The 27,035-nt window shown below is 36.8% G+C and overlaps 1 protein-coding gene across 1 annotated transcript in view; it reads right to left on the bottom strand.

Annotated features, from left to right (window-relative positions):
- Positions 1 to 27,035, bottom strand: part of NBAS (neuroblastoma amplified sequence) — a 180,092-nt gene that overhangs the window by 59,898 nt on the left and 93,159 nt on the right. Inside the window, exons 41-44 of the mRNA XM_014956881.1 lie at positions 16,759 to 16,988; positions 11,433 to 11,543; positions 7,856 to 8,106; positions 5,768 to 6,102 (exon numbers count right to left, since the gene is read on the bottom strand). Coding sequence (XP_014812367.1) covers positions 5,768 to 6,102; positions 7,856 to 8,106; positions 11,433 to 11,543; positions 16,759 to 16,988 — 927 coding nt within the window. The remainder of the gene's footprint in view (positions 1 to 5,767; positions 6,103 to 7,855; positions 8,107 to 11,432; positions 11,544 to 16,758; positions 16,989 to 27,035) is intronic.

Consider the following 27,035-nt stretch of genomic DNA (forward strand, 5'->3'; position numbering starts at 1 on the left):
TTCTATAGGCTATAATGTGCAATGAAAAATCCTAAAAATCTGTCTAATTTAATTTTCAAACCAAGGAACATCACACACTACTTCAGCTCAACAGATTTCACTCCTCAGGGTAAAAACTCATCTCAGAAGCCGATTTCCTTCAGAATACATAAGTATTTCTTAATAAATTATTGTACAAGTAGCATTCACTGCACATGAGGATGTTGATCCTGCCATTCTTATTGCCAGTAATTAGCGCACAGCTTTGAGATGATGGCAACAGCTCGCCCCCCTTTTAATGTCACAGGAACCTGGGATCCCAGCAACATTGAAACACAGAATGGTTGAAGTCAGAATGGACCTCTGGAGAGCATCTGGTCCAAACCCCCTGCCACCTACAGCCAGTGGCCCAGGACTGCGTCCAGATGAATTTTGAGTATCTCCAATGTGGAAGACTCCACCACCTCTCTGCTCAACCTGTGCCAGTGATGGATCACCCTCTTAAGGAAAAATGTTTCCTGATGCTCAGACTGAAGAGTTCAGTCCAGTTCCCGTCTCTACCAATAAATCCCAGCTTTATGCATTCCACCAACCAAAAGTCATGTAGCTACAAGTTACTAGAACGGAAAGTAAATTACATTAGTTAATTCAGAAGTAGGTTAAACAGTTACGGAATAACAAAAGCTGGTTCCCAATTCCTATAGGAAGAGAGAGAAAGATGAGCAGAAGCAAGAAAACTTGTGGATCAAGATAAAGATAGTTTAAAACCTGATGGAGGCGGAGCGGGGGGGAAATGAATAAACCAAGCCTAAATGATGCAAAGGCAAATCACCCACCATCTCTCACAAGCAGACCAATAGAAGCCAATCTCCAAGCAACAACCGTCTCCAAAGACACCCTCCAACCCTCTCTTTGTTACTGCTGAGCATGACATTATGTAGCACAGAACACCCCCTCGGCCAGCCCAGGTCCCAGCTGTGTCCCCTTCCCCACTTTTTGCCTACCTGCAGCCTAGTCAGGGCCGGGGTGTTGAGAAAAACAGAAAGCCTTGATGCTGTGCTAGTAGTGCTCAGCAATAGCCAAAACACTGGTAGCAATAACCACCAACACTTTTAGTCACAAATGCAAAGCACAGCCCTATAGGGGCTGTTGTGAAGAAAGATAACTATTCATCTGGAGATCAATGTAAAAGTTCTAATGCATGGAAGGAACTAGATAAAGACAAGGCATTATTCACTAAGTTTCATATTATGCAGTCTTGAAGCAGATTTAATTAAAATAACTGTATTAATGGCAAGGCACAAGAAGGTATCTAAAAGTGTACTGACATTAGAAAAAGAAGTACTGTCAATACACATGAAGAAAACAAGGTTCAGACAAGACAAACCAACTGAACTGAAGCACAGTGATAAAACAAAGGCAAGTAATTCAAAAAGTAACATCTGAATGCAGTCGTACTATGCAAGAACAGCATTAACACACTTGTATATCTTCAGGCAGCGTCATGCCCTGTCTTTTTCCTTAGCATTTTATGCAATGCAAAGAATTCAATCAGTCAGACAAAAGATACTGAACATCACTTCGAGCTTTTTGGCTTTTTTTTTTTTTAAACTGAACTTTTAATACAATTATTAAAAACAGCATTTAAAGACATTACAATTGAAGGAGAAAATGATGCAGGTTAATACCCAGTCATAACAAGTTCCCATTACTCACTCATTTGGTGAGTGGTCAAAATGTGGACATCATATTCCTGCTTAAGTAAAGGAAATGGTCAAAAAAAATCATTCCTGACTCAGAGAAAATAAAAGTCAACCTTTTAATTAAAAATATCAAGTTGCAAGCAAAGTTCTTACTTTGCATCAGAAGTTGGAAAAGAAGTTATAAAGGATGGAATAATAAACAAAAAATATCATCAGCCATAGTTTGAATGAATGTGGTCAAACCTATGGATGGCTGTGAGGAAGAAGCTGTGTAGGGAAAATTTCGACTTGCTTCTCTATAGAAGACCAAGCTGATGACTCCACTGCTTTTTATTCTACTTTTGCTGTCTAAAGTATAGTCTTTTCTTCCCAATGAACACATTGTACCCATCCCATTTGTAGCATGTCCTCAATAATGAAAACACAGCAATTAAAAAGGTTTTTAGTTCTGGTTTGGGGTTTTTTGGTTTTGTTTGTTGGGCATTTTTTTTTCAGAGTACTGTTAATCAACAAACATCAGGGCAATGACCTATGAGCTCTGAAACAGATGTTCCTTTGAAGACATAATTGACTATCTAGCATAACGAACAAAAGGCTGGCAACAAAAGGAAAAAAACGCCCAGGTTACCTAAAATGCTTCAAAGAGATCACAGAAAGGGGAATAAATGGGAAATCATCAAGATAAAACAGTTGACACGATCATTACTATCACTAAGAATCTATGAAGTCAGCATTATTTAGAAGCAAACAGAGCTGCTGAAAGAAATGAAGACAGACTCAAAATGGATGTCAAAATATAACCAGTAGTTCCACTGAGGATTTGGAATACATCCCTTTTAGGAAGAAATCTGTTTCATACATGCAAATAGCCTATGTTTACCAATCCAGAGGTGGACTGAATTAATATATAGTCAAAAAAACTTTAACAGTTATTCAGAATTAAAAGTGCCACAAGCACGAACCCTCTCACTTCTTGCAGCAGTGAGCTGCTGTGGTCAAAGGATCAATACTTCAGTCCTTCAACGTCTGAGGGTACTGACGAAGAGTAAAGGACTTCACCTATTTCATTTACTACACACACAACAGAAATATTGCATCCATCTCTCTCTATTTCAATTGATGACAGATGCTCAGTTTATTGAAGTCAAGGTTAAGTGGCCTCTCTTGAATGTCTGACTGTGGAAACTGATGACTACCTCTTTAGTAGAGCAGACAAAAGGTCTATTTTGTCTCAAAACCAGACAAAAACAGTTTAGCAAAGAAAGGTATTTTTAAAAAACAAATAGAGAATAATCAGCCACCAGAGCAATCAAGGATTACTCTGGATTCACAAGTCACCCTTAACCCCGCAAAAACTGGAAAACATCTCCTATAGGGTACACAGCACATCTAAAATAGATTACATTTTGGGAAGTAGTCTTATCTGTCTCATAGAGAATATCCAGTACATTAACCATGATACTTTGGGTCTAGGATTTATTAAAGTCCCACTATGATGCACCTCTGGCTCACACGGTTCCCATCACCCAGTGTCACCACTTCTCTGAACCCTTAAGGTTGGGGAACTGAATGTCATCTTCCAGGTGGTAACTCATTTCTACTGATTGCAAGGAACACGGGAGAAAAGAATGTCTCAGAGCTAAGAGCACTTAAAACCTCATCACACCCTAAACTACATGTCAGTATAACAATGTTAGTTGCCTTTTCACAAGTGCAAACTCCCCATCCACTTCTCCAATGCAGACATTCTCTCAACTCTTTTGTCCTGTCAAGCACCCACCTCTCCATTCAGTCACCACTGGATCAGAAAAGTAATTATCCTTCAATTTTCAGTACTACCTCTCTCCTCTCAGATGTCCATTTACTAGTAGCACAGAAGGAGCAACAATGCAATTAGCAGCTACAGTGTGTGTGCGGATGTGTGTGTGTAGCAGTTAGTTTTGGGTTTGGCTGCTTTTTTGTTTTGTTTTCACAAAGGGGGAAGGAGCCAATTCACCTCTCAGCACTCCTAAAAAAACCACTTACACTATCTCACTTTAAACTTCCTCTCAAGGTCCACTTAAAAGAACTCCACCATTTTTCTGTATGTGAGAAAACTCAGCTGCCTCGGTGACAGCAGAGATTATTGCATGGTAACGACCATGGGTATTTTCAGTCCTTTACATATATTAAATATCAGTGCTTTCATGAAATACAGAAACGTGCATCTGTTATGGGGGTAGGAAACTGATATAATGAAGTACTTGGCCATAGAACTGGGCTGAGAAGAAAGTGCTGAATTAGAGATCAAAAGAGTGATCACATGATCAGTGCAGCTTCAGAACAGGATCAAATTTTAAGTAAAAGGTGCAAGCCAAAAGGCAGTTTTTATGTATGAAGCATTTTTCAGATGAAAGTTAGACGAAAGAGAACTCTGAGAAATAAGTTTTCAGGTTCTACAACAGTAATTTTTCATTGTACACTTCCACTTGGAAATTGGATGGGATCCTGAGGCAAAACTAAGTTGCAAGCTGGTTCAACAGCTGTTCCATGCCCAAACCCAGTGCAGGGGACACACTAAAGCAGCTGATCTGAGCAACTGTTTCAACGCTTCTTGAGTAAACTTCATGGCCAAAAAGCTAACAGATTTCTGCTACAAAGTTCTGCTTGGCCACCAACCACAACAACTCTGCCACCGGTATCTCCTTCCTGCTATTCCTACTCATCGTAAGAGAGCAGAGGAACGGCATTTGAATCCTGAACAGAAGTAAGCAAATGAAAATAAACAATGTGTTTCAAAACAGATACAGAGTGGAGGCTGTCCATCATCTGGAATAAATGAGAAATAACCCTGACATGCCCAGGATACATTAACAGCAAGAGTTTCAAGTGCTCAGTAGTGGTGATCATACACAAAGACAGTATTTCCTTCCCATTAGACAACATTCCCCGACTACCTCAGGCCAGGGTCAGGTCTGGCAACTGATATCTCTGGGAGAGCGTCAGGCTTTCCTGATAAACATGAAACACTCAGTAGGATTATGTGATAAAAAGAATCAAAATGTCTAAAGATGACAGTCGTTGTGCTTAAGAGACAGCTGATAGAACTAGTGATAAAAGGTGTTGGTCTAGCATGACAGAGAGATCAAAGTATAAATTTGGTGCTGACAAAGCTTTTCATTTTCCCAGGATTTCAGTCAATAGTTATTTTTTTCCCACCAAATTCTGGTATAGATGCAGGTGAGATGGGTTCTAATAAATTAATATTAATATTGTGGGAACACTAACACAACATCCAGAGAGGGAACAAACAACACCTCACTGAACGTGGTGAACAAACACTTCTGGAAAGTGAGCACAATCCAGAAGAGAGAAAAGAAAAAAAAAATATCCAGAAAATACCACCTCTTTATGATCTTTTCATCTCAGACCAAGTTATTAAAAGATCTTGAGATGTCTTTACTAAGCTCTTGAGAAATCTAATATCTTTTTTTTGCTTGGCAGTAAAGATACATAGGAAAGCATGGGCAACCTCTATGTTAGGAATATTCTTTTAAGTAGGTTTCACCGGGCAAAAAGAAACTGCAGATCTGGTAATGTATGTTACAGACATGAACGCATGTCCTTTCAATACCAGGCTTTCAGCCAGATGGAGATTATGACAGAGTTTATCACTTATATTATTACAGTGCCTAGAAACCATATGCACTGGCCCAGAACGCTTCTCTGTGGAGCATCCTATTCAGAATGCAAAAGTCTGGTAATAAACACAAGCCTGCGGCACAACGAATTTTAGGATGAGCACAAGTAAAATAAACAAACACACAAGAAGAATATCTTATTCTCTGCTGAATCAAAATACAGACACTTTGGGATTCCATGAAAAACTCTCTTATCCACAGAGCTAACTCCTCTAACTGAATAAAAATCTTTTTTTTATACTGGCAGTCATAAAAAGAAGAGGTAGGCAAAGGAAGGTAGGTTTATGAATTTATCTTTAAGAACTGTAAAATGAAAATGTAAAAATTGGTGAGGCTTTTTCATTGATACTATATTCAATTGCGCCTCACCTGAGGCCTGAAATTCTTCAATATATATCTGCTTACCTTTGTGACAGCTTTTGAAGAAAAGGTAATTTCATCAATAAAAGTGACAATATCATCTGGATCAAGCCTGTCCAAGTATTTTGAACACATATCGTATGCATGTAGCCACTCATCCATGGTTTCTGGTATTTTTTTGATGAGATGATGATCACCATTCCAAAAAAGTTTTTGTAACCAGACAGTATAAACAGAGCTCGGTGACAGCATGCTGCCATCTTTTTTAGGAATTTTGGGAGCCAATTTGGAAATAGATAAGATGTTTTGGCTTGTAAGGATGGGCTCCAGTATTTCCAGGGGGTTTTCATTTTCATCTGTTAGCTTTTTGTAATTAAGACCTATTGACAGAAAAAGGAAAAGAAAATAAAAGTTATTCATAGTTAAATTTACTCAAACTCTACACAATCAGTACTAAGCAGGACTAAACCAGTATCTGGCGAACTAGAAAGACACTACTTCATCTCCTTTTACAATCAGACACACTGACAAACTAGGGAGGAAGACAGGTTTGTATAAATGTAACACTGGGATTTTATTACATTCTGATGTGTGTAAAATCTCTCAATCCTGGGAACATACTTAATGTTATATATTGATACAAACTAAAAAAATAGATTCTCAAGCAAAAAATGTATAGAAAGAATTATGCTACTGTTTTTAAAATAAATACTAGAAAACCTCATGCACCACAAGACATAAATCTTCATAATTAAAGATGTATTCTGAACATGTAGCAATTGGCACTTAGTATCTATTCAGCAAAAATGCAGGGCACTAAGCACAAGTAAACTAAGTAAGGTCAATTAGAGACAGGACTGTAGATCAATTTAGATGAATATCTATGTAATACAAGAGTCCTGTTACTACTTTGGTTCCTACAGGAAGAAAACTCTTGCAAATTATTCTAGCAACAACAAAATATTTCTAGCAACAATACTACTTTATTCTCTATGCATATAATTCCTAAGACAACCAAGTTGTATTGCCATGCTCTTCTTTATATACTTAGGGCCTGTAACCTCTACAAACACTTTGACGTTGTTCCTTGCCTACTATCTATAAACTATGCTGAACGTTAAGAATTTTAATTAAGGGTATAATACAAGAGATTTCATTTTCTACCACAGAAAGTGACTAATTTGCATCTGATGTATCATCCTAGGACTTTTTTTGAGCAATATTTAAAAATAACTTTGAAAGGAAACAATAATTTCTTGACAGATTTTTCTTTGACATGTACCACAGAACTTGAGCGCTTAAATACATCAAAAAGAAGTGAAGGTAATCCTTCCTCCCCCAAAAAATTATTGCCTTTTTTTCTTCCTGCAATACGTAATTTCATATGCACAAGCTCTCCAAATTCTGCAGCAAAGTTAGTGTCTGATACACAAGGTTCCACTATTGAACAACTAATTCATTCCCCACAGCATGTAATTCCACACAGTGCATATTTTTCATTCTGAAACGGGATTTGGAGTTATTCAACTGAAATTCAACATACTGCTAATACTTGACTGACAATCAAATTGAAACTGGTATTCAGCTCATTTTTACAGGCATAGTCCGATAATGTAGGAGAACAAATGATGTTGTAGTTCTTCAAAAGCAAAAGGTAACATCAAGGATAAAACACAAAACAAAATTACCCTCTTTAAAACAAACAAACAAAATGCTTAAAGTTCCTGATAGATTATGTAATTCAGACTTTTGAAAGGTAAACTTTGAGTTCTTTGAAAATAGCTACGTTAAACTTACAGTGTTAAAAATTATGCTCTAGGGGGTCTGTATTTTTTCTGTCAAAATTCTCTATGAACCACTGCCAATAATTTTAACTTGCATCATCAACAGAAACCTGTTTCTAAACATTTTTTGCTTACTATGATAAACTAAAATTCTCATAATACAAAGAGAAGGAAGTTACTCCTGTAAGATATGACAAACCTACTAAATTACTTGCATTCATCTGATATACTCATTGAAAAAAAACATTACCTGGAGAGTATAACTGAGATAAGCATCATCATGTCAAGACTCACATAACAGGAAAAAAAAAAATACAGCTAAGAAGAAAAGAAACAGGAACTCTCTTACCTGGTGCAACTGCTTTGAATTTTTTCAGGAGTCGGATGTGAGTCTCAGGTTTCAGAGCATGCTTCACCACTTCCGAGCAACCACAATTTTCAAGGAGTGTAAAATAATAAAGCAACCGCTGGTGATCTCTACCTTCAATACTTGGGTAAACATATTTAACCATGCGTTCATGTAAGGCTTCAGGACTGGTTTTCAAAGTCTCAAAGAGACCAAGACTTTGTGCTCTTTCTTCTATTTCCAACGTTGATAACCTGCGTTTAGAAAGGAGTCTGGCTTTAAAGGCCTGGATGTGCCATGAAGGACTCTTCAGCTGCACGCTTGGGAAACAGGACATTCTCTTTATTTAAGGTTCAACTTTGAACGGTATTTTGAAAAAGTAAATACTCGTTCATAAATATTTAGATAGTTGTTATTCTCTACAAACAAAAGTTAAAGGGCTCTTATATTTCCTGATCTTGTTATGCGTTGACTTGGACATGCAAATTAAGGGTCATGAATACGAAAGTGAGATTCAAAGCAGCATTTCCAATCTCTAAGTATAGCTATATGTAAAAGTAGATATATGTCCAAAGTATGTGCACAGGAAGCCTTAAAACAAACAAACAACACCCCCCCAAAAAAAACCCCAAAAAACCTCGTGGCTGCATGATGCTAGAAAATCCTATTGCCCAATTAGAAGTTCTCCCAATCTATTACATTCTATTTTCTCTAGTCAATGGGCACCTGTGCATGCTCTGAGAGATATTATCAGTGAATACTGGCTCTTGCCCACTAGTTAATCTATCTGACACTGTTATTCATGCTTAGCATATTTCATTTGACAGTTTTATCAAGTTGCTTCTCAAACTGTCATCCATAAAAGCTTATGAAAAGATCAGCAAGTCTTGGGTTGACCTCAGCCAGTCTCACAGCTTCAGGAAATTTTTTTCCTGACCCTTTTGAAAAGAATACATTAGCTCTTGCACAGCATGAATGCAGACACCTCCAGCTGACTACATAAAAGATCGCTGAATGCAATCACTCCTTTTTTCCTCAGCTGGGAGAAAAATGGGTGCATATCAAGGAAGTCTCATCTTAACTTTATACCTTTCTCAACTGAAAGTTTTACCTAAAATCTGAGGAAAGAAGTAACCTACAGATGACTAACACCTTGACTCTCCCCAGAGTCCAATCATATGTCACGTTAGGTCGTACATTTCATTTGGAAATCAGATGTCTTCTAACCCCATTTGATTTTCCTCTACCTTTAAAACTGATTAAATTAGAATTTCAACATCAATTTTCCTGCGTATAAGTGCCACATTTAAGTTAGTGTTTCTCTTGGATATCCAAGTAATATTTGTCTCAGTTTCATTCCTAAAGATTATTTTCTTTCAGCAAATGCTACAAACACAACCTTCTCTCAGTTAAAAAAATTATTCTCTGATTTTTGAGGGAGAAAAAGTTATTTTGGAGTTATTTTTACATCCAGAACCTACTCCAGTTAGGTTGTTAACCTTGCAAACATTAATTTAGTTCTCTAAATTCTTGTTATTTGCTAAGTGTTCTACCATATTAATTGAAGCAAGTACAACATTAATGAAAATAAAGCGTCATTCACTCTTAATATCAAGACAAAATAGGTACTTGGACCTGATGTATTTCAAGAGTGGGAGCTGAATACACTTTTCTGTCCACACCCAACGTTCACACAAAAGGGTAGATGGACACTAAATTATATCAACCGGATCTGCAGAGGTTTGCCATGTGGTTTTGGGGAAGGGCTTGTGGTGGATAGAAAGGGTTTATTATGCTGTTCAGAAAGATTCTGGAATAATAGGTTCTGTGACAGGCAAACACAACATTTCCTGTCACTGAAATCATAAAAAGCATTTTATAGATTTTTGGTAATCAAATGTGAAAGAAAGTATTAAATTTCCATTGAATTTTTTAAAAATGTTAAGTCTAAGCAATTTTCAGACCCAAATTCACAGCATAACAGAAAAACTTGTGATGTTTATTTGCCATCGAGTAATCAAAGAAATAGTTAATACAAACTATGTAAGTGCTTCTTTTGAGCTTCTTCTACATAAAGTGGCTTATAGAAATACTGCATATATGGTTAAAGAGATTAAGTCTTAGAAGAAACTTCTTTCAGTTCAGAATGAATGCAGAACGAGGCATGCATTATTAATACCATAATCCCAAGACTAAAATATACTGTAATGGCCATATGCTGTCAATCAACTTTAAAATGAGATTATGATACAACAAAAACATGCTCAGCAGCATATTATGCTATTATACATCAATTTTCAAGACTTTTTTGAATTTCATTAGGGAAAAGGTTGTTACTTTGTACTTCAGTGATTTCAGAATTCTATGAATACTAACTCATAGAGGACAAGAACAAAGAAAATGATAGGAAAATGTTGCAAAATACCTTAGGTGATATTCTAGCCCCAGAGAAGTCAGCTGGCTCTTTCACACTCACCCCAGCGTTGCCATGTTTATACCCTGTCTATTTTGTTTAAAGCACTAAATAATTAGCAGCATCAAAATTTAGAGGGTATGACTTCTCTGGTTTCTGGAGGAAGCAAAGAAAATCTCAGAATGTTATTTCATCTTCTCGGTTCTTGCACCAACATCTATCAGGCTCTGATTTTTTATGCCTCATGTTTTATAAACCATTTTAATGCTTTTTAATTAATAGTTAATGTTAGGAGAGGTACAAATAGTGCTGTAAGGTAAAGGTGCTTTCACAATTTAAAATCTGAAACAAACGAGACTAATTTGATCATGTCTGTCAGAACAGTAGATAAGAGCTGCTGTATTACACAGGGGGCTCTACATCACTGTCATCCAAATGCACTTTCAGGCAAGTTGCTCAGTGTTTCATCGAATGGGTTTATTCATCTTTTACTGGGAAAAAATACTCGTCTGATTGACAAGATGTCAAAGTTAAAAAAAAAAAAAAAAGGCAGCTCTGGAACCAACTCTGGAATAGAATAAAAAAGCATCCCTCCCCCCGTGCCCCCACCAATGCCCGGTCTGGTCTGTGGTCTGCCATAATCCCGTAGGCTAGAAAAGCTCCAAGGAAATACTGTAAAAAAGGGCTGAGATGAAGAGATGAATAATGTGAACGGGAAGCTCCAATATATTTATTACATATTATGAAGAAGAGAGATCAATAAATAGCAAGACTTAAAAAAAAAATATATATATATATAAAAAAAAAAACTGATCAAGCCTCAGAATATATTCCAAGGGACTGTAAAAACAGCTACAAGATAAGTTGCTATGAGAAGAGAGCACTAAGCATTCAAATCCTGGAAACCTAAACACTGAAACAAAGTACTGGGATACTCATACAAACAGTTAGACACAGACACTTTTATCCTTTCCTGTAACACCTGCTTTTATGGCTGATTACAAAAGCATCATGTGGAAAAGACAAAAATTGCCAAACTACCACAACAGAAAGAATACAAAAACCACAAACCAAACTCTACCCCCAATATACTTTAATTTTCTTATAGGTTAGCACATGTTTCTGTGTAACAGAGTAATATGTGAATTTGCAGGGGAGACAACATACCCACTGTCAGTGAATAAAAATTCCAGATGGGTCATATAAACTTCCCAAAGTGGTACGTTGTATCGCTGAGCCAAAGAAACAGCAATCTTGTAGACATTTTCTTCAAGTGTTCTTATAGAGGAGAGACATGAAAGAAAAGGAAAAAAAAACAAACACTAAGCCCCTAGAGACACGACATAAAAATAAATGTTTATATTAGAAAAGTAATGATTTTTTTAAATTTTTTTTTTCCATAAACCAAGAAACTAGAATCACAGTTAAATAAAAATACAGTTTCTGCTTAACCTTTGTGCTAAAGCAAAAACCTAGATTTTCATTTCAATTACCAAGTGGTAAATGATGCAATGGGTCACAGTTTGCATTTATATGATTTATTTGTAACACCTACAGTGTTTTACCACAACTGGTACGTAGGTCCTCAAAGCTCTTCCTAGAAGCTCAGACAGAAACATTCTTAGTTTTGCAGCATAAAAGGTGTGAAAATGTCCAGGTCCACTCTGTAAATTATTAAAAGCTGGTTTTTTTGTTACTGTATTTCCCTTCAACAGAACAGATGGAGAATCTGCTAAGTGATGAAAGCCTGAACTTAACTTCATATTAATTTTTACTAATCCACTGAAGCTATGTCTCAGAGATACGCGTTTTTGGTTTTATGCTGGTATAGGTGCAATACAGAACTATTAAGGCTCATGCTGGGTTTTGCTTTATAACTATTGCCCTAATGGCTAAAACAAAACCAAAACCAACAAACCATAAACAAAACAAAACCCAAAAAACCATGGCCCTAAAACACGGCATTAAGAGAAATAAATTTTGATAAAAATAAAAGTATTTACTGAAATGTATTTATGAAGGAGGAAGCAGGGGAAAAAAGACCAGACCAACAAAAAACAAAAACTACACCACAAAAAAAGCCACACTATCCTGTGTCTTCTGTTCCAATGGCCACAGCACCTTCCCTCTGATTTTCCAGCACAGTAAAGCTCCTTGTGGCCAATCTCTTGACACTAGACTCAATACTTCAATGCAAAATGGAGAATAATTTTTAACCCAGCCAGCAATGATGTATGTGTTAAGAGGATGATGATCTAAACTTTTTCAAAAATACTCAGTAGAAGTCATCTAGTCCTTAGAGGCAGATGCTCTATTCTATTTTTTGACATTAAGGAGAAGTACCATGACAACACCACATTGCAAATTCTGGATTAGTAGCCACAGTTTGTGCAGATTGTCATTAGATACATAAAAGCAGATAATTTTTTTTTAACTGGGGATATGTAACAGCTGTTGCCAAATCACAGCACACATTCCTTTGCCTTTTCCAGAAATCACTTGATGTACCATCAAGAGGGTGACTAGTTGAAGCGAAGGTGAAGATCGATGCAAAAGCTGCACAGTGAGTATGCCACTGGCTAAGGGGAAGATAACAGAGGATATTCAGGAAAAGCTACACTGGAGATGATGAGGCTAACAGCACTATTCTGCAGATTAGTCCTCAACACTGATCTCAGTAATTTCATTAATTAAAAAAAAAAAAGTACAATATATTACTTTCCTTGTATCGTCAACTCAGATACAGAATAACGTGACAGAAGAAAAAGATGATCTGCAGGAAGGATCTCATAACTCTCTACTTAAAAAGTAAACATTACAACTTCTGAAATGAACAATGGGGCTACTGGAGGGAGTCCAGTGAAGGGCCACAAAGATGTTGGAGGAACTGGAGCATCTCTTCTTTGAAGAAAGGCTGAGAGAACTGGGACCGTCCAGCCCAGAGAAGTGAAGGCTCGGGGGGAACTCATCGTGTATATAAATACCTGAACGGAGGATGCAAAGAGGACAGAACCAGGCTCTTTTCAGTGGTGCCAAGTGACAGGACCATGAGTAATGGGAACAAACTGAAACACAGGAGGTTCCCTCTAAACACCAGAAAACACTTTGTTACTGTGAGGGTGACTGAGCACTTGCACAAGTTGTCCAGGAGGCTATGGAGTCTGCATCCTTGGGGGTATTCAAAAGCCATCTGAACACGGTCCTTGAAAACTAGCTCTAGGTGGCCCTGCTTGAGCAGAAGCATTGGACCATGCTCCAGAGGCCCCTTATGACCTCAACCATTCTGTGACTCTGTGATTCAGTGAAAGAGGAAGACTATATGAACGCTTTAGTTGCAGAATAACTCAGACAATCCTACAAATTAGCCGTGGCTCTTGGAGCTAGTGGGATCCATTCCCCATGTAGACCTTACTAGAATCCTATCCTTCTGTCTTGAGTAGCATGCAGTTGCAGCATGAGGCAATGGAGGTTTAAGGAAACTATATTGTATAAATGAGGAACAGTAAGGAGCTACTCATTGTCAAGATAACACTGACAAGACAAGAACAAGTAGTTGTTATACAATGAGAAAGTAAGAAAACATCCATTACCTTGTAAAGGACCTTTTAACTTTCTTTTACACACTTCTTTTCATGTCCAGCCCTAATTGCTTGTCTCTTGTGAACCTGAAGACTGCCAGAGAAATCCCTACTGAAATCTCCGGTGAGGCAAAGTTTGGATGTACCTCCTGGGTATTGTTGAACCAAGACTGGTGCAAAAACAAAGTCAGAAGCAGTTCCTGTGGATGGTTCTTGGCCACCCTGCATGTATGCTAACATGCAGTTCCAAAGTATCAAAAAATATGGCCGTGAAAGTGTTAAAAAAAATAATAATATCTATACACACCTGTGCACTAGCATTTAGCTGGGAATTTGCTGACTATCTTCAAGCTCACAAAAATAAAGATTTTGCAACTCAGAGCAATTTTTTTTTCTCTCTGAAACCTCTGTTGTATCATACATGTGCATGTGTTTGCTCATAATCACTATTTTCAAAGTTTTTGGGAAAAGAGATCCACTTTTCCAGTGGATCTCATTTGCCTATCCTCAAAAAATGTTAAAAAAAATCCTACTTGGAGAAATGAAATGAAAATTTAAACCAAGAGCCTTTAGTTTCCTCTCATGTTTGAAGCAGGAAAAGGTGATGGAAAGTTACAGCTGTTGGTTAAGTTCTGCAGCAGCACCGCATCAGGGAGAAAAGGCTGTGTCCACACTGGCAATAGAGCAAAAGCTTACACAATGATGTATGCTGAAGTATGTTTGAAGTGGTTTTATACAGTTGTTTAGTCTTCTGGAAAGGGACCTAGTTCATAGGCACCAAAATCATTCTGAGAACCCAATAAGCACAAGCTAAGTTTAAGAATTCACATTGCTTGATAACTGCACAATTTTTCCAAAACTATAAAGTAAGTATTTCAGATCAGTGACATAAGACAAGGAAGAAATTTGCATTAATTCATTAAGAACAACTTCTAATTTCAACATTTTAAGGACTGAAGGGTTGAACGTCAGAGAACGTGAAAAAAAGAAAAAAGAAAACAAAACCCACCAAACCCCAAAAAAGCAGCCACCCAGAAGTTGGCCTCAAGAGTAATTTAGAAACCTTATACACCATAGTTGGCCTGAAGCTACATGGGACTTCACCTGATTATTCAAGAATTCCCATTCAGTCTTGCTCTAGTTTCCCCAGTTCCTTTCTGGATACATTCTGGTTCTATTTTGCCCAAATAAATTGTCAGCTCCTGGAGAACCAACCTTGACTACATCTGGGAGGCATCCAGATCTTTAAATGTTTGATAAATAACACATAACAATCTCTAATGTCAATACATCAAGTATGGAAGATAAAATTGACAACTATTTAAGTAGTTTTAGCAAATTGCTCGTTCTAGTACAAAGCAGTTTTGTAAATAAGATACCATCTCTCTTCCAGGTGTCGTTCCTGCAAACAGCACTTCAGAAAAAGATTAAAAACATGAGGCAATTAAAGATAATTTAAAAATAAGAAAATATATGCTACACGATTATATTAAATTTGCACATTGTTTTCATAAGAAAATGCAGATTAAGAGTCAACTGAGAAGATTAAAGCAAGGAAGCTGCAAGTTGAAGAAGTAATTAATTGGGTCTTTGCAACTGCCTAATATAGAACTACCACTCTCATCCTCATGCTATGAAGCCTTATTTTTACTAACCCTTTCATGCTGTGTTTTGATCTCTACTTACTGTAAGGAACTTTGTCTTTGTAACATTTACTTGATTTTTACAAAATACAGTATCTAAAGGACTCTTGGATAAGACTGTAAGTAAGCATGCTGCACCCAAAATAAATATCTATAATAGCAGAGGATTTTTGTATTGAAGTTACTCTAGATAATCAGCAAAATGTAACACTCACTTAGTGACACACCACTGATGTGATACGTGCTCAATGAAAAATATCTACAAAATAGGTTATTCCAATGGAAAGATTAAAAGATGCCAAAATCTATACAGGTACAGATTTTATAGATGCAAAGCAGCAGCTTAGTCTTCAAAACCTGATATACTATTATTCAGCACTTCATACCAATGTTTTTTTACTAACAAATTCCCATTAGAATTGTAGCTATGAGTAGCTACATAGGTGGAAGACTGTAAACATCTAAATATACTCTTCAAAAGCTTTATGCATAGAGTAGTTTAAAACTCGATTAAAAATTATATCAAAAGCTTCTCATTGCACAGAACTCTTCCTTTGACAGTCTAGCAGCTATTCAACTGTGATTGCCTTCAAAACATACAGAATTCAAGTATATTCATGACTTGTTCACAGTTTAACTGCATGCAGATGTTAATCAAAGGTATTTTTTAAAATGAAAAGACAGTACTATCCTATATCTTTCCTTTTTTTTTTCTATTCTGGATAACTGAAAGGTGAGATGAAAGCACTCTAAATATCAGAACATGTGCAGTGAAGACTTCAGTACTTCCAAATGACTACGGGGGTAGGAGTGTGGGGTGTGTAGAATATTGTAATATATAGTAGTTTTAACTAAATTATTAAAAATAAAATACAGTTTATTAACTTTTTTTAAAAAAGCTATAGTTCATTACAGACTTTGATGCTTGGGCATACTCTATTAGATGGTTAGGGCAGGTTTATATGAGATGAAAGAAAAGATCAGACCTCCACTTACGCTCTGATTTCATTGATCCTTTATTAACTTTAATGTTAGCAGTTAAGGAACAAAGAGTTATAGCTTCCATTAAAAGCTATCAATCCATTTATTTGATCAACATTTCATTTAAGTGGAGTAGTTCAATAGAAAAGGCTCCAATTGTAAACATCTAAAGCAACTGGTTAACTTATCCCTTCTAAAGGTCAGCACTACTTTCAATTTACTTTCCTGATTTAAAGCTTAAAGTGATTCCGTTTTAAAATAAAGAAAATAAACATAATAGACATTACTTACTCAGTCAATCCTAATATTGTTTCTCTCTTGTACTGTCCATCTGCTGTAAATCTCTGCACATCCACTCCTTTGCCAAGTCCTTGCAGAATCTGAGCTTGAGTGAAATCCAGTAGTCGCTCGTTGTAGTAATGCAGCTGATCTATCAACGTTGCAATTTCTTCAGGCCAGTCCGAGGAGCCACACTGAGTAACGTGCTTTGTCACCATCTCAATCAGCTCTTTTGGATCAGCCTGTGAAAATAATTGAAGACGAGCTTAAAAAAGCCCTGTGAATTTCTGTGAAAAATTTACCATTCTGTAATTGATCCCCGTGTTCAGAACTGAAAAGCGTTTCCCATTTTTTAGAAGTTTTAAGTACAACAGAATTCCAAATTTTCTGTAAGGGCTATTCACTATGACTTTAAAATTTGTCCTTCTGGAAAGTTTTAGACGGCTCTATATGCTACAAAAATTCACACAAACTTACCTAACCAAATTAATACTAAGAAGTACTTCACTATTACTGAAGTAACTTGTTTTTAAACCCCTGATTTTAATTAATGTTGAATTTGACAAATGATTGGTAAAACACGTCAACAAATCAATGAAAACTTACCAAAGTAAGCAGAGTTAGTTACCTCTCTTCAATTACAAAAGCTACAAGTAAGTTTACTCAAAAACAGGGATTCTACCTTAAAAGTCAGAATGGAAGCAATATTGCAAACTGGATTTTTTTTGTTACTGGATTTCTGATACACTTCTATTATACAGAATGGATAAAAGGAATAGCTTTGCATTTCAAGTGTCAAGCACCAAAACTTTCCTACGGCTATGCTATGTCTAGGCATCTGCACCTGAACACAGCTGTGTGTGATACGTAAACACCCAATACCTTAATTTCTCTCTTCCATGAAAAAGGAGGCCACCAGCAGCACAGTGCCCACAAGGAAACACCATGACATCTGTGTAGCACCCGCTGAGGAAGGAGTGCTGCCAAAAGAGCCAACTGTAATTGAAATATTTTGTAAAAGAAACAGCTAATTTAACTGCTGTGATCTCAAGAATGTTGAGTCTATTGAACAAATATACTTTGTTTTTACTACAGAATGATTCTGCTAAATTAGAAGCTAAACTTATGAACATTAACTAGAGCGCACAGCAGGGTAAAACATGCACCAAATGTTTGAATCTTGAGGCATGCTTGATTTTTTCTAAGACTTGCTGGTCATTCTCACTGGATTCCTATTTTTCTTTTTTTTGTTTTCAAGCCTGAGCTGACAGGCTGCTCACCAAGTCACATTAAATGCTACAGGGCATCCTTTTTCCTCTCCACATGATATTTTTCTGAAGCCCTCTAAACATGCAAACTCATTGATTTCGCAAACATCAGTAGTTCTTTCAAGGTTGCTTAGGAGATTGGTAACAGGATAATAAAACCTCAGAAAAGAGACAGGCAAGCAGAGCAATGTCTCTGCAATACAATTATATCAGCTGGAAACCAATCCATGGCTTATTATGTACCCTGGTATCTCATTTTAGGTGATACACTAGAATGTGAGCATGGAGACAGGGAAAGTCAGAGCAAGATGAGGAAACCTGTTTAACATAATTGCCTGTATCCTCTGTACAGTCCAGTGAGAAAGGCAGGTCCCTCTGAAAACCTATGAGGCAAAATTTGCTCCTTTTTTGCCAGGTTTCTCCTCTCTCCATTAAGAGGAGATGTCAGTACTCTTCTTCCAGTGCACAGCCCACAGGACTGTTTATACAGTACACAAAGAAAATCTTGAAAGTATTTTCAACTAAATACATGAGAACTCTTCCTTGAAAAACGGCTTCTGAAGATGGAAAGATAACATTTTTAATAAGTTTCCTGAATAGCACATAACTTTTCACCTTGTGCCAGAACTGGACTTTTTACAACAATAACTTAAAATAACACTAATTACTAAGATCACTTTATTTTTGGTCCACTGATGTCTTCAATACATTGGGCAATCATCATCTTCAAGTGTGAAATACTTTTTTAAAAAAGTAATCTGCTACTGCACTTTCAATCATAATATTCTGACAAAGTTGTCATCCTTTCAGTGACACGTATCACTAGTGCCAACCTGCATTTCCCTAAAAGCATCTGTGTGCAATCTTCCATGCTGCCTGCTTATGCTTCATAGGGACACCTTGGGCTATTTAATCAGCTTAATAATTTTCCTGCTAATACTTTTGCCAAATGATACCTACAAAGTTGCAATAATGTGTGTTGTTTCGCCCTGTCTGCTTTCTATCAAACTGGTCAGAACTGTGTCACTGTTTTTTTTTAATCTGAACTTCTTTTACCTCGTTTCAAAACCAGGTTATAATAAAAATAAAATTAAAAAACCTGGATCAAGGACGGCTGTGAGACACAGTAGTACCACAACAAAAAATAATGCTGACAAACTGTTCCAAGGAGAGGAAGAGAAGGAAGTGGAAGATAATTTGAAATACATGTTCTTTAAAGGAACAATGTGACCCTTGGATGTATGTATGAGGACTGAGAAAATTAGATTGATGTTTTTCACTAAGATAACTAACTCCCTAGACTACTAGGTTTTTCTCTGGCTTTGAAGTTCTGAAGTATGTTATAAAAGGATTTAAGAAACATGTCTTACAGTAATATACAAATAATGTCTTTGGAAGCAGGGTCTATCGAGCTTATTAATGACAGAGCTAGAATAATCACATCATACCCTGCATGAATTCCCATGTATGGACATCCATGCATATCTAAGGTTAAAAAGTACAAAAAAATCTTCAGTCTAGGAAATAAAAGTACAAGATCTGATAGCTGGTAAATTAACTTATATACAGTCAGACTAAAGAAGACACAAGTTGCTTTTTATTGCAAACAGTTGCCAAGGACTGTGTTGAAGTCTTCACCACCAAAAATCTTTCAATCAAGCGTTATTTTATCCCTTACAAGACTTATGTTCCAAACTATTAAAGCACGTGAAATCAAAAATTAGAGAAATCCCACAGCCTGCTTCACGCAAAGCCACTGACATCTGATGTGAGACTTTCTAGATTTTTTTATTATATAAAAACCAATCTTTCCCAAGTCGCAGTTGTTTGCAAAAGTAATTTACTGGAATGACAAACATTTTTCCTTCTCTCAGACTTGTTATCCTTCTATAGATTTAAAATGTTTTCTTAAATAACAGTGCTGCTTGCACAGTACTTATCAGACATTCAACACAAGCTCAATGAGACAACATAAAGAGCTGAAGTGTTTGGTATCAAGTTCCATAGAACTTGTATTTCATAATTTTAAGTACTTATTCTTTAAGGTCTTCACATTTTTAGTAATACATATTTTTTAAAGCTAAGCACAAATATTTCTATATCCATTAGATAGGTAGTCAATTACGACATGATTCTTGTTCTAACATACACTAATACAGGAAGATCATCACAGCTGTTTTGCCAGTATTCAAAAATGTCTTAACAATTTTTAATTGAAAAGACCATAATAAATAACTATTAATAGTAGTTGGCAATAAAGAAAATTAGCAAAATCAGTAAAGGCTGACTTACTGCATTCTTCATAGGGTTTACAAATTCTTTGACCTTAAAATTGTAACAGGTACTGAAAAAAAAAATCTACAGCAATTTGTGTAAATACAAATGAACTATGACAGGTAAGACTGATAAGAAGTCATACTCAACTCTTTCTAGTGTTATCTGTTAAAAGAAAAAACACCACAAAAAACTCCAAACCGGTACCACCCTATTATCTCTGTTGGCTTTTCAGAGTCTTTCAGACACTTAGAAATTGTGCCTAGGTGTCCAACTCCCTGCTTTGCCAGATAAATCTCCTCCCGTGCTTCTAGACAGACCTCTGAACACAGCTTACCCTCCCTGATCACTCAGGAAGGGCATTTTACACAGAAACACAGCAGTAAACATAGCATAAAATTCCAGAGAAGCCACAAGAGCTGACTCCGATGTATTACACCTTGGCAATAGTGGCACTGACTTTGCTTAGGATTTAAAAAAAAAAAAAAAAAAAAAAAAAAAAAAAAAAGGGGAAAGGAGCCACCCCATGGTTAAAGCATGGTTTCTTTTTTTTTTTTTTCTCTTTCATAGCGTTTGCAATAGTTCAAAGATACAACAATGAGAACACTTCAGAAGGGGAATGGCTGAGTGTGTGTGTGTACAAGAGAGATTAACTACTGTAATTAACATTCCAGTAACCATTTGCTAATGGATATATTTAAAAAAACCCAAAAAACAACTCTTTAGGATACGGGGGATTTTTTTAAATGTATTGTTTTACACTCAGCCAGTTTTAAAGAATCTACAACAGTCGAATCCTCCCAATTCCTGTCAATAATCCAGTCTGCAAGATTAGAGATTCTGTGAAATATATTGATTATTCAGCTACAATAGGAGCTATGTTTGGGATTTGGGGGAGTTAAGCATGCGTTACCTACAGCCTGCTCCCAGGGAAGGAGTATTTCATGCAGCTCACAAGGTTCTTTCATGATTGATGGTTAAGGGAATACTGCCAGGTTCAGCATGGAAGCACTTCTAGATGCATTATTAGGAAGAGTTTAAAAGCAGCCTAGGGCTGTTTAGAGAGGCAATAGTGCTTTCTTTATTAAAAAAAAAAAAAAAAAAAAAAAAAAAAAAAAAAAAAAGAGGAGAGAAAAAAAACCAACACACCTATCACTTCAGCATAAAGGTAATTTAATTCCATGCTATTAAATGTGATTTACTCAGCCCAGACCAAGACAAGTTACTGTCAATACCAACACCACCAGTGGTTACTAGTAAGCCTCAGTGGAGATCAGGGTCCACCTGACTAGACGTTTTGAAGCAGTATTTCTCTTTGACCACCCTCTGGCAGGCACACCTGTGAAGCCCTTCAGTGGCTGCTATGTCACACTGTGGCAATATAAAAGCAGCACCAGTTTTAAAAAGAGATAAGTTTTGATCTTGAAATTTCTTCATCCTGATCCTTAAAAAAAAAATCTTCTACGGAAGGCAAACTACACCTCTGGAAAGCACTTACACTTCAAGGAGGAGAACTCTCCTTAATCCTTCTAGCAACTGCCACAATCCCTGTTGCAAGAGATTCAATGTGCTATAAATTTGATGGAGGGGAAGGCAAAAAAAAAGAAAAAAAAAAGAATGAAGAAAAACACATAGGTGACACTTTTCCTCATGTACTGAAGCAGGAAAAAAAGATTTACAGGAAAGAATCAGATCACTCAAGAAATAAAATCCATCCCTCCATAGGACAGCTTTTAATGAAGTAAATCAATGACACTTGTTCTCAATTGAGTGTGCTGTCACACTGTGAGTCAAGAGTACATTACCTTCGACACAGCACCATATGAATTTCAGGTGGCCCACCATTCAGATCACAGCTGTCTCCCATCTGATCTACTCAAAGCCAAAGATAAAGCACATGGCTGAGATGGAAGACCAGAACATCTCAGAAATAAAACCTGTACTGTCACATCACTCAAGTACAAGGATACCTCAACTTCTTTTGTCCTCCTGCTGCTGCAGCTACATATATTGCCAACAACACTGATTTGTTCAAGATCAGCTTTCCCAACCATTTTTTAAATGGATACAGGAAGCAACAAATCCCATCACTCACCAGTGAAACCACACCAACTCAACATATAAAGATACCTACTACTGTACCTTTTGTAAGCTACAAGATGCATCACAATAAAGTTGCACAAACTAACAAAAAATGAAGCAGAGATGAGCTAAGGAATAAATCCTCAATTATCAAACTTGTATGTAGGTCTTATACATTCAGAGAATATGAAAACAATTTTATATTTCAGATTTATAATCTTAAACGATTCATCAGAAGCTTTTGTAACAGATTATAATGTCTCAGCTACATTTAAGTATAAGGATTTTAAAGCCCATTCATAGTCTTCAAAATGTTTGTCACCACAGTACACCAAGAACAAACCACGTATGTGTTGGTTTGGTTTGCCTGTTTTAATAGAGGGAGTGTTAAATGTTTTGAGCAAGCAATGCTGAAAGGCAATGGTTGAGAACAGAAACACTTGGAGAGGAAGGCAGTGAAAGCCACTGCTGCTTCAAGGTCATTCTGCTGGAAACTAACTGAGTCTTGTGAGGACAAAAGGTTGCCCAAGAGGCTGGTACGATTAAAGGTAAGAGAGAAGTGGAGTCCCAGGAATATTCTCTGCCAACAAAGCCACTAGAAGAGACTGAATTAGAAAAGATTGAGAGTTAGGCTGTTAGTTTTGAATTATGAATCAGATGTTCCTAGCACACAACCTTAAAATAATATTACCTGCTGTTTTTATTTCTGCTTCAGGAATTACACTAAAGACGGTATTAGAATTGGACTAAGCAGCGTATAACATCTATTATACAAAACCATGTTCTGCAGGATCTTTTAACAATATTTGCTGAGGTACCACAATTGTTCACTAGAAATAACAGAAAAACCAGGACGAAAATGCAGCTAACAAATTTCTTTTCATCTATACATTTTGTTTTAACGTCAAACAGCCACTATCACAAAATTAAATGATATAGTCAGCCAGGTTAACTGCAGTATTTATAAGACTACTGAACATTAAAATCTGCAAGTTAGTCTACAAATTGCCTTGAATTTTTATGGAACATATTTTAAGGTAAATTCAGCGTTGTCTGAAAAGTTACCTATATTGCCAACCCAGATGAATAAAATTTTGCTGAAATATTTTGTTTTCTAAGATGAACAGAAAATTTCAGTCAGGCTGCCTGGAAAATTAACGATGTTTACTGACTGCAGAAAATCATTACAGAAGCACAGAAAAGGAAAGTAAAATAAAGATAGAGCCGACTGACTAAGGGAAGACTGCTTCAAAAAGCTGTTGGTCACCTTTTCACTGTTTCCCAGAGAGGAACAAAACCTTTTGCAAGATGGAAAGCATTAGTGCTTATCTCAACTACCTCTCTTGCATGAAAAACCACAAATATGTCCCCAGAGGAACACTGGCAAGCTAGACCTCAAACCTCTCCTGAAATGAAAGCCTGGTTTGAAAGCCTGGTTTGAAGATCCTCTTTTTTAAAAGAGTATTTCTGAATAGCTGGCTCAAGAACAACACTCACTCTGCTTTCAGAAGTAGGATTTAACAGAATAGCTTATATAACCCTTGAGAAGAAAAAAGTAAGAAACACCGTAACTCCTTTTCTTAGGCACAATTTATCTTGAAGGAAAAAAAACAGGGAAAAACTCAAACAAACATTTTCTGAGTCACCTAAAGACTATCTGGTCCCACATAAGAATGGTAATGCTTTGTAGCGTTGTGTGCTTAACAAAGAAATATGAGGACCTGTGAAACACTGGCTTATCTACAACAAATATATCTCAACCAGAGAAACATAGTTGTCACAATCTGACCAAATCGCCACTAATTGCTGCATTACTAATTCAGGGATCACACTGGAAGGTGTTAAAAAATGTCCACAACGACTGGAGACCTTACTTGAGTTTTAAGCCTTTGAACATACTAGAATTTAGTGATCTGCCATAGGATCTGCCTCTCTCCCTCCTCCTGTTACTGCCTTCTTACATAGTAATTATTTCCAGTTCAAATTTTATTTTCAACATCCTACATTTAGAATATTACCTAAAGCTGTAGCATAAGGACAACAGCTGGGAGTTCTGCTTCTCTAGCTTAATATAGCTGTATTTATAATTAAGGTCAACCTTATACAAATAAGCAACAGAACTGCCTTGGGAGCCAGGTCAAGCCTGCAGAATGAACTCCTGGTAAAATCAACACAAACTTCTAGATATTCAGTCCCAAGTTCCAAGCACTGTTCTTTTGACCTTGCTTTCATTTATGCAAAAATAGATAAACACATATCAGCACGTAACAATTTAAAAAACTGTTCCACATACTGTTTTTTCTCTATGGGAAAGGACATAAGAGAGAATAAGACACACATGACGTATGTGTCACAGCCACCTAATGCACTTAAAGCCTATGGATGCCATTGTCGTGAGGGCAGTACAGAGAGACTAAATCCAGTCTTGTGAAGGAAGATGGGAATAGACAGAAAAAACAGACAGGAATAAAGAGAAACAGCACGGGAACTGAAATACACAACAGTTGTGATAGAAACAGAGAAAACGAAAACAAAACAAAACCAGAAAAAAACCCTACTTTGTAGACAGTGAATTTATGTGAGGTGAAAGCAAACCTAATTCTGCCTCTTGCAGAGAGATTGATAGAGGCTTCCCTAAGCAGCAGCCACGGAAAAGGGAAGCAGGTTAAATGCACAGAGCAGGAGTTCACTGTATAAATGCACCCTTTCACAGAGTGCCTCAAAAACCAGTTCTATCAGGGTACTTAACCCTGTGGAACTGAACTCCCAGCTTCTTTGCCAACTCTAAGCTCCATCAAAAGCATCACGAAGGAGAAGCTCTGTGGTTACCATTTCAACATATTGCCAGTTGCAATGCACAAAAGGACAGGAATAGAACTCATTTTCTTGAGTGGAAGTAACAGGTAAGAGAATAAAATAAAAACCGAAGAATCTTCTGCTAACAGCAATCTTCCTCATCTGCCTATTATTTGCAAAATTCCCATTCCCCTCTGCAACTTAGCAGCATTTGTCAGTAAAACACTCCTCTCCAAAATCATAGAAACACCTCAGCATTAGATTAGCATGAGGACAAGAACATAACATATTAATTAACCTTAGGGTAATTAAACTTTTTCACTCCTTTCTGGAGTAAACAATCCCCCAGATATATTTGTTCTGGTGACTTATCAGATCACCGGGATAGGACAAATGAGGAGATAAGCCATTAACAGCAAAAATTATGCAGTAAATTTCTTGCTGTACAGCTTTTCTTCTCGCTCATGGAGACTGGGAAGCAGCGAGCAGTGAATCAGAGTGGCAGGGGGAGACAGCCCTGATGCTCACAAGCAGGGTGCAGCAGCAGCTAAAACACCGAAAGGCTGGTGTGTTATCAACACTTCCAGCCTCAAATGTACAGCACAGCCCCATAGGAGCTGCTGTGAAGAAAGTTAACCCCATCTCTGCCAGGCCCAGTACAGACCTAAACCAAAAATAAATACAGCTTCTCCAAGGGTAATGAGTCTCCTCACACCAATGCTTTCCGCAGTCAGTCCATTTCTGGAAATCTTGTTCTCTTCTTCTGCCTGGTATTATTCTTATAGACCTTTATCTGTGTTCTTATTTGCTTGTAAAACTCCTTTAACATCTTCCTCGGGATAAGAAACTAATATAGCTCAGATGCCCTAAACTATAACTGTTATGTTTATATTATTATAACAACTAAAATTCTAAATTGTTTTGGGTACAAGGCTAAAGAAGTACTTTACAACCAAATCCCTTTGTTTCTCCTTAAAGCAAAGTAATAACTTCATCAGAAATAGAAATTATCAAGCTGATTTCCTTTGGGCCATCAACAGTACAAAAAAGTTAATGAGAATTTCTGGCAATTTATGATTCTGTTTTGATGTGCAGATATTATCTGTCAGTATTTCATGTGACACTAAAAATAAATAAATAAAGAAATCAGCCTTCATTCAACAGACCGAATCATTCCTTCAAAACATTTTTCTTGACTAACAAGCAAATCCTAAAATTCCATCTTAGCCATTGGAAAAGGAACTCTCCCACCCCTGCTCCATTATCCTTCTAAAACATCTGTCATTTTCATTTTGAGAACATTTCTCCCATTATGCCAGAGGTACTCATGTACTGTTTTGAAAGATTTATATAATGTTATTTTAAAGTAGACACAGGAAGTGTAGATTTCTCCATGCTTCTATACAGCTTCTTATAAATTCAGCTAGAGTTTTCAGACAGGACAGTTGATTGAATGGACTGGAGAAATCACACCTACTGTGACTCAGATGCTCTTACACAGAAATATATGTTCTATGATCTTGAGGATCCAACTTCTAGACATGTGGCTGAAGTAGCAGATTTAGATCTTCACTGAATACATAAAGGTTTAGAAGGGGGAGGAAAAAGAATTGGTTATACATCTTCACCCACAAGAACTGACTCTGTTATCTTTCCTCTGGGCATTAAGAATAATAAGCAGCTTTGAGTGATACAGTTAAAGGACCTAGAGATGCATTTCTCTTTTGAGAAATAGTTAGAAAGTAATGGTGACGCAAGACACCAGTGGCATGAGCTAGAAGACAATCTTTATCGAATTACATCTGCAACTGAGTTTACCATCCTCGTAAAAATTTGTACCATAAAAGTTTAAATTAATCCCCCCCCCCC

The sequence above is a fragment of the Calidris pugnax genome, unplaced genomic scaffold (genome assembly GCF_001431845.1).
Source record: "Calidris pugnax isolate Ruff unplaced genomic scaffold, ASM143184v1 scaffold171, whole genome shotgun sequence".
NCBI lineage: Eukaryota > Metazoa > Chordata > Aves > Charadriiformes > Scolopacidae > Calidris > Calidris pugnax.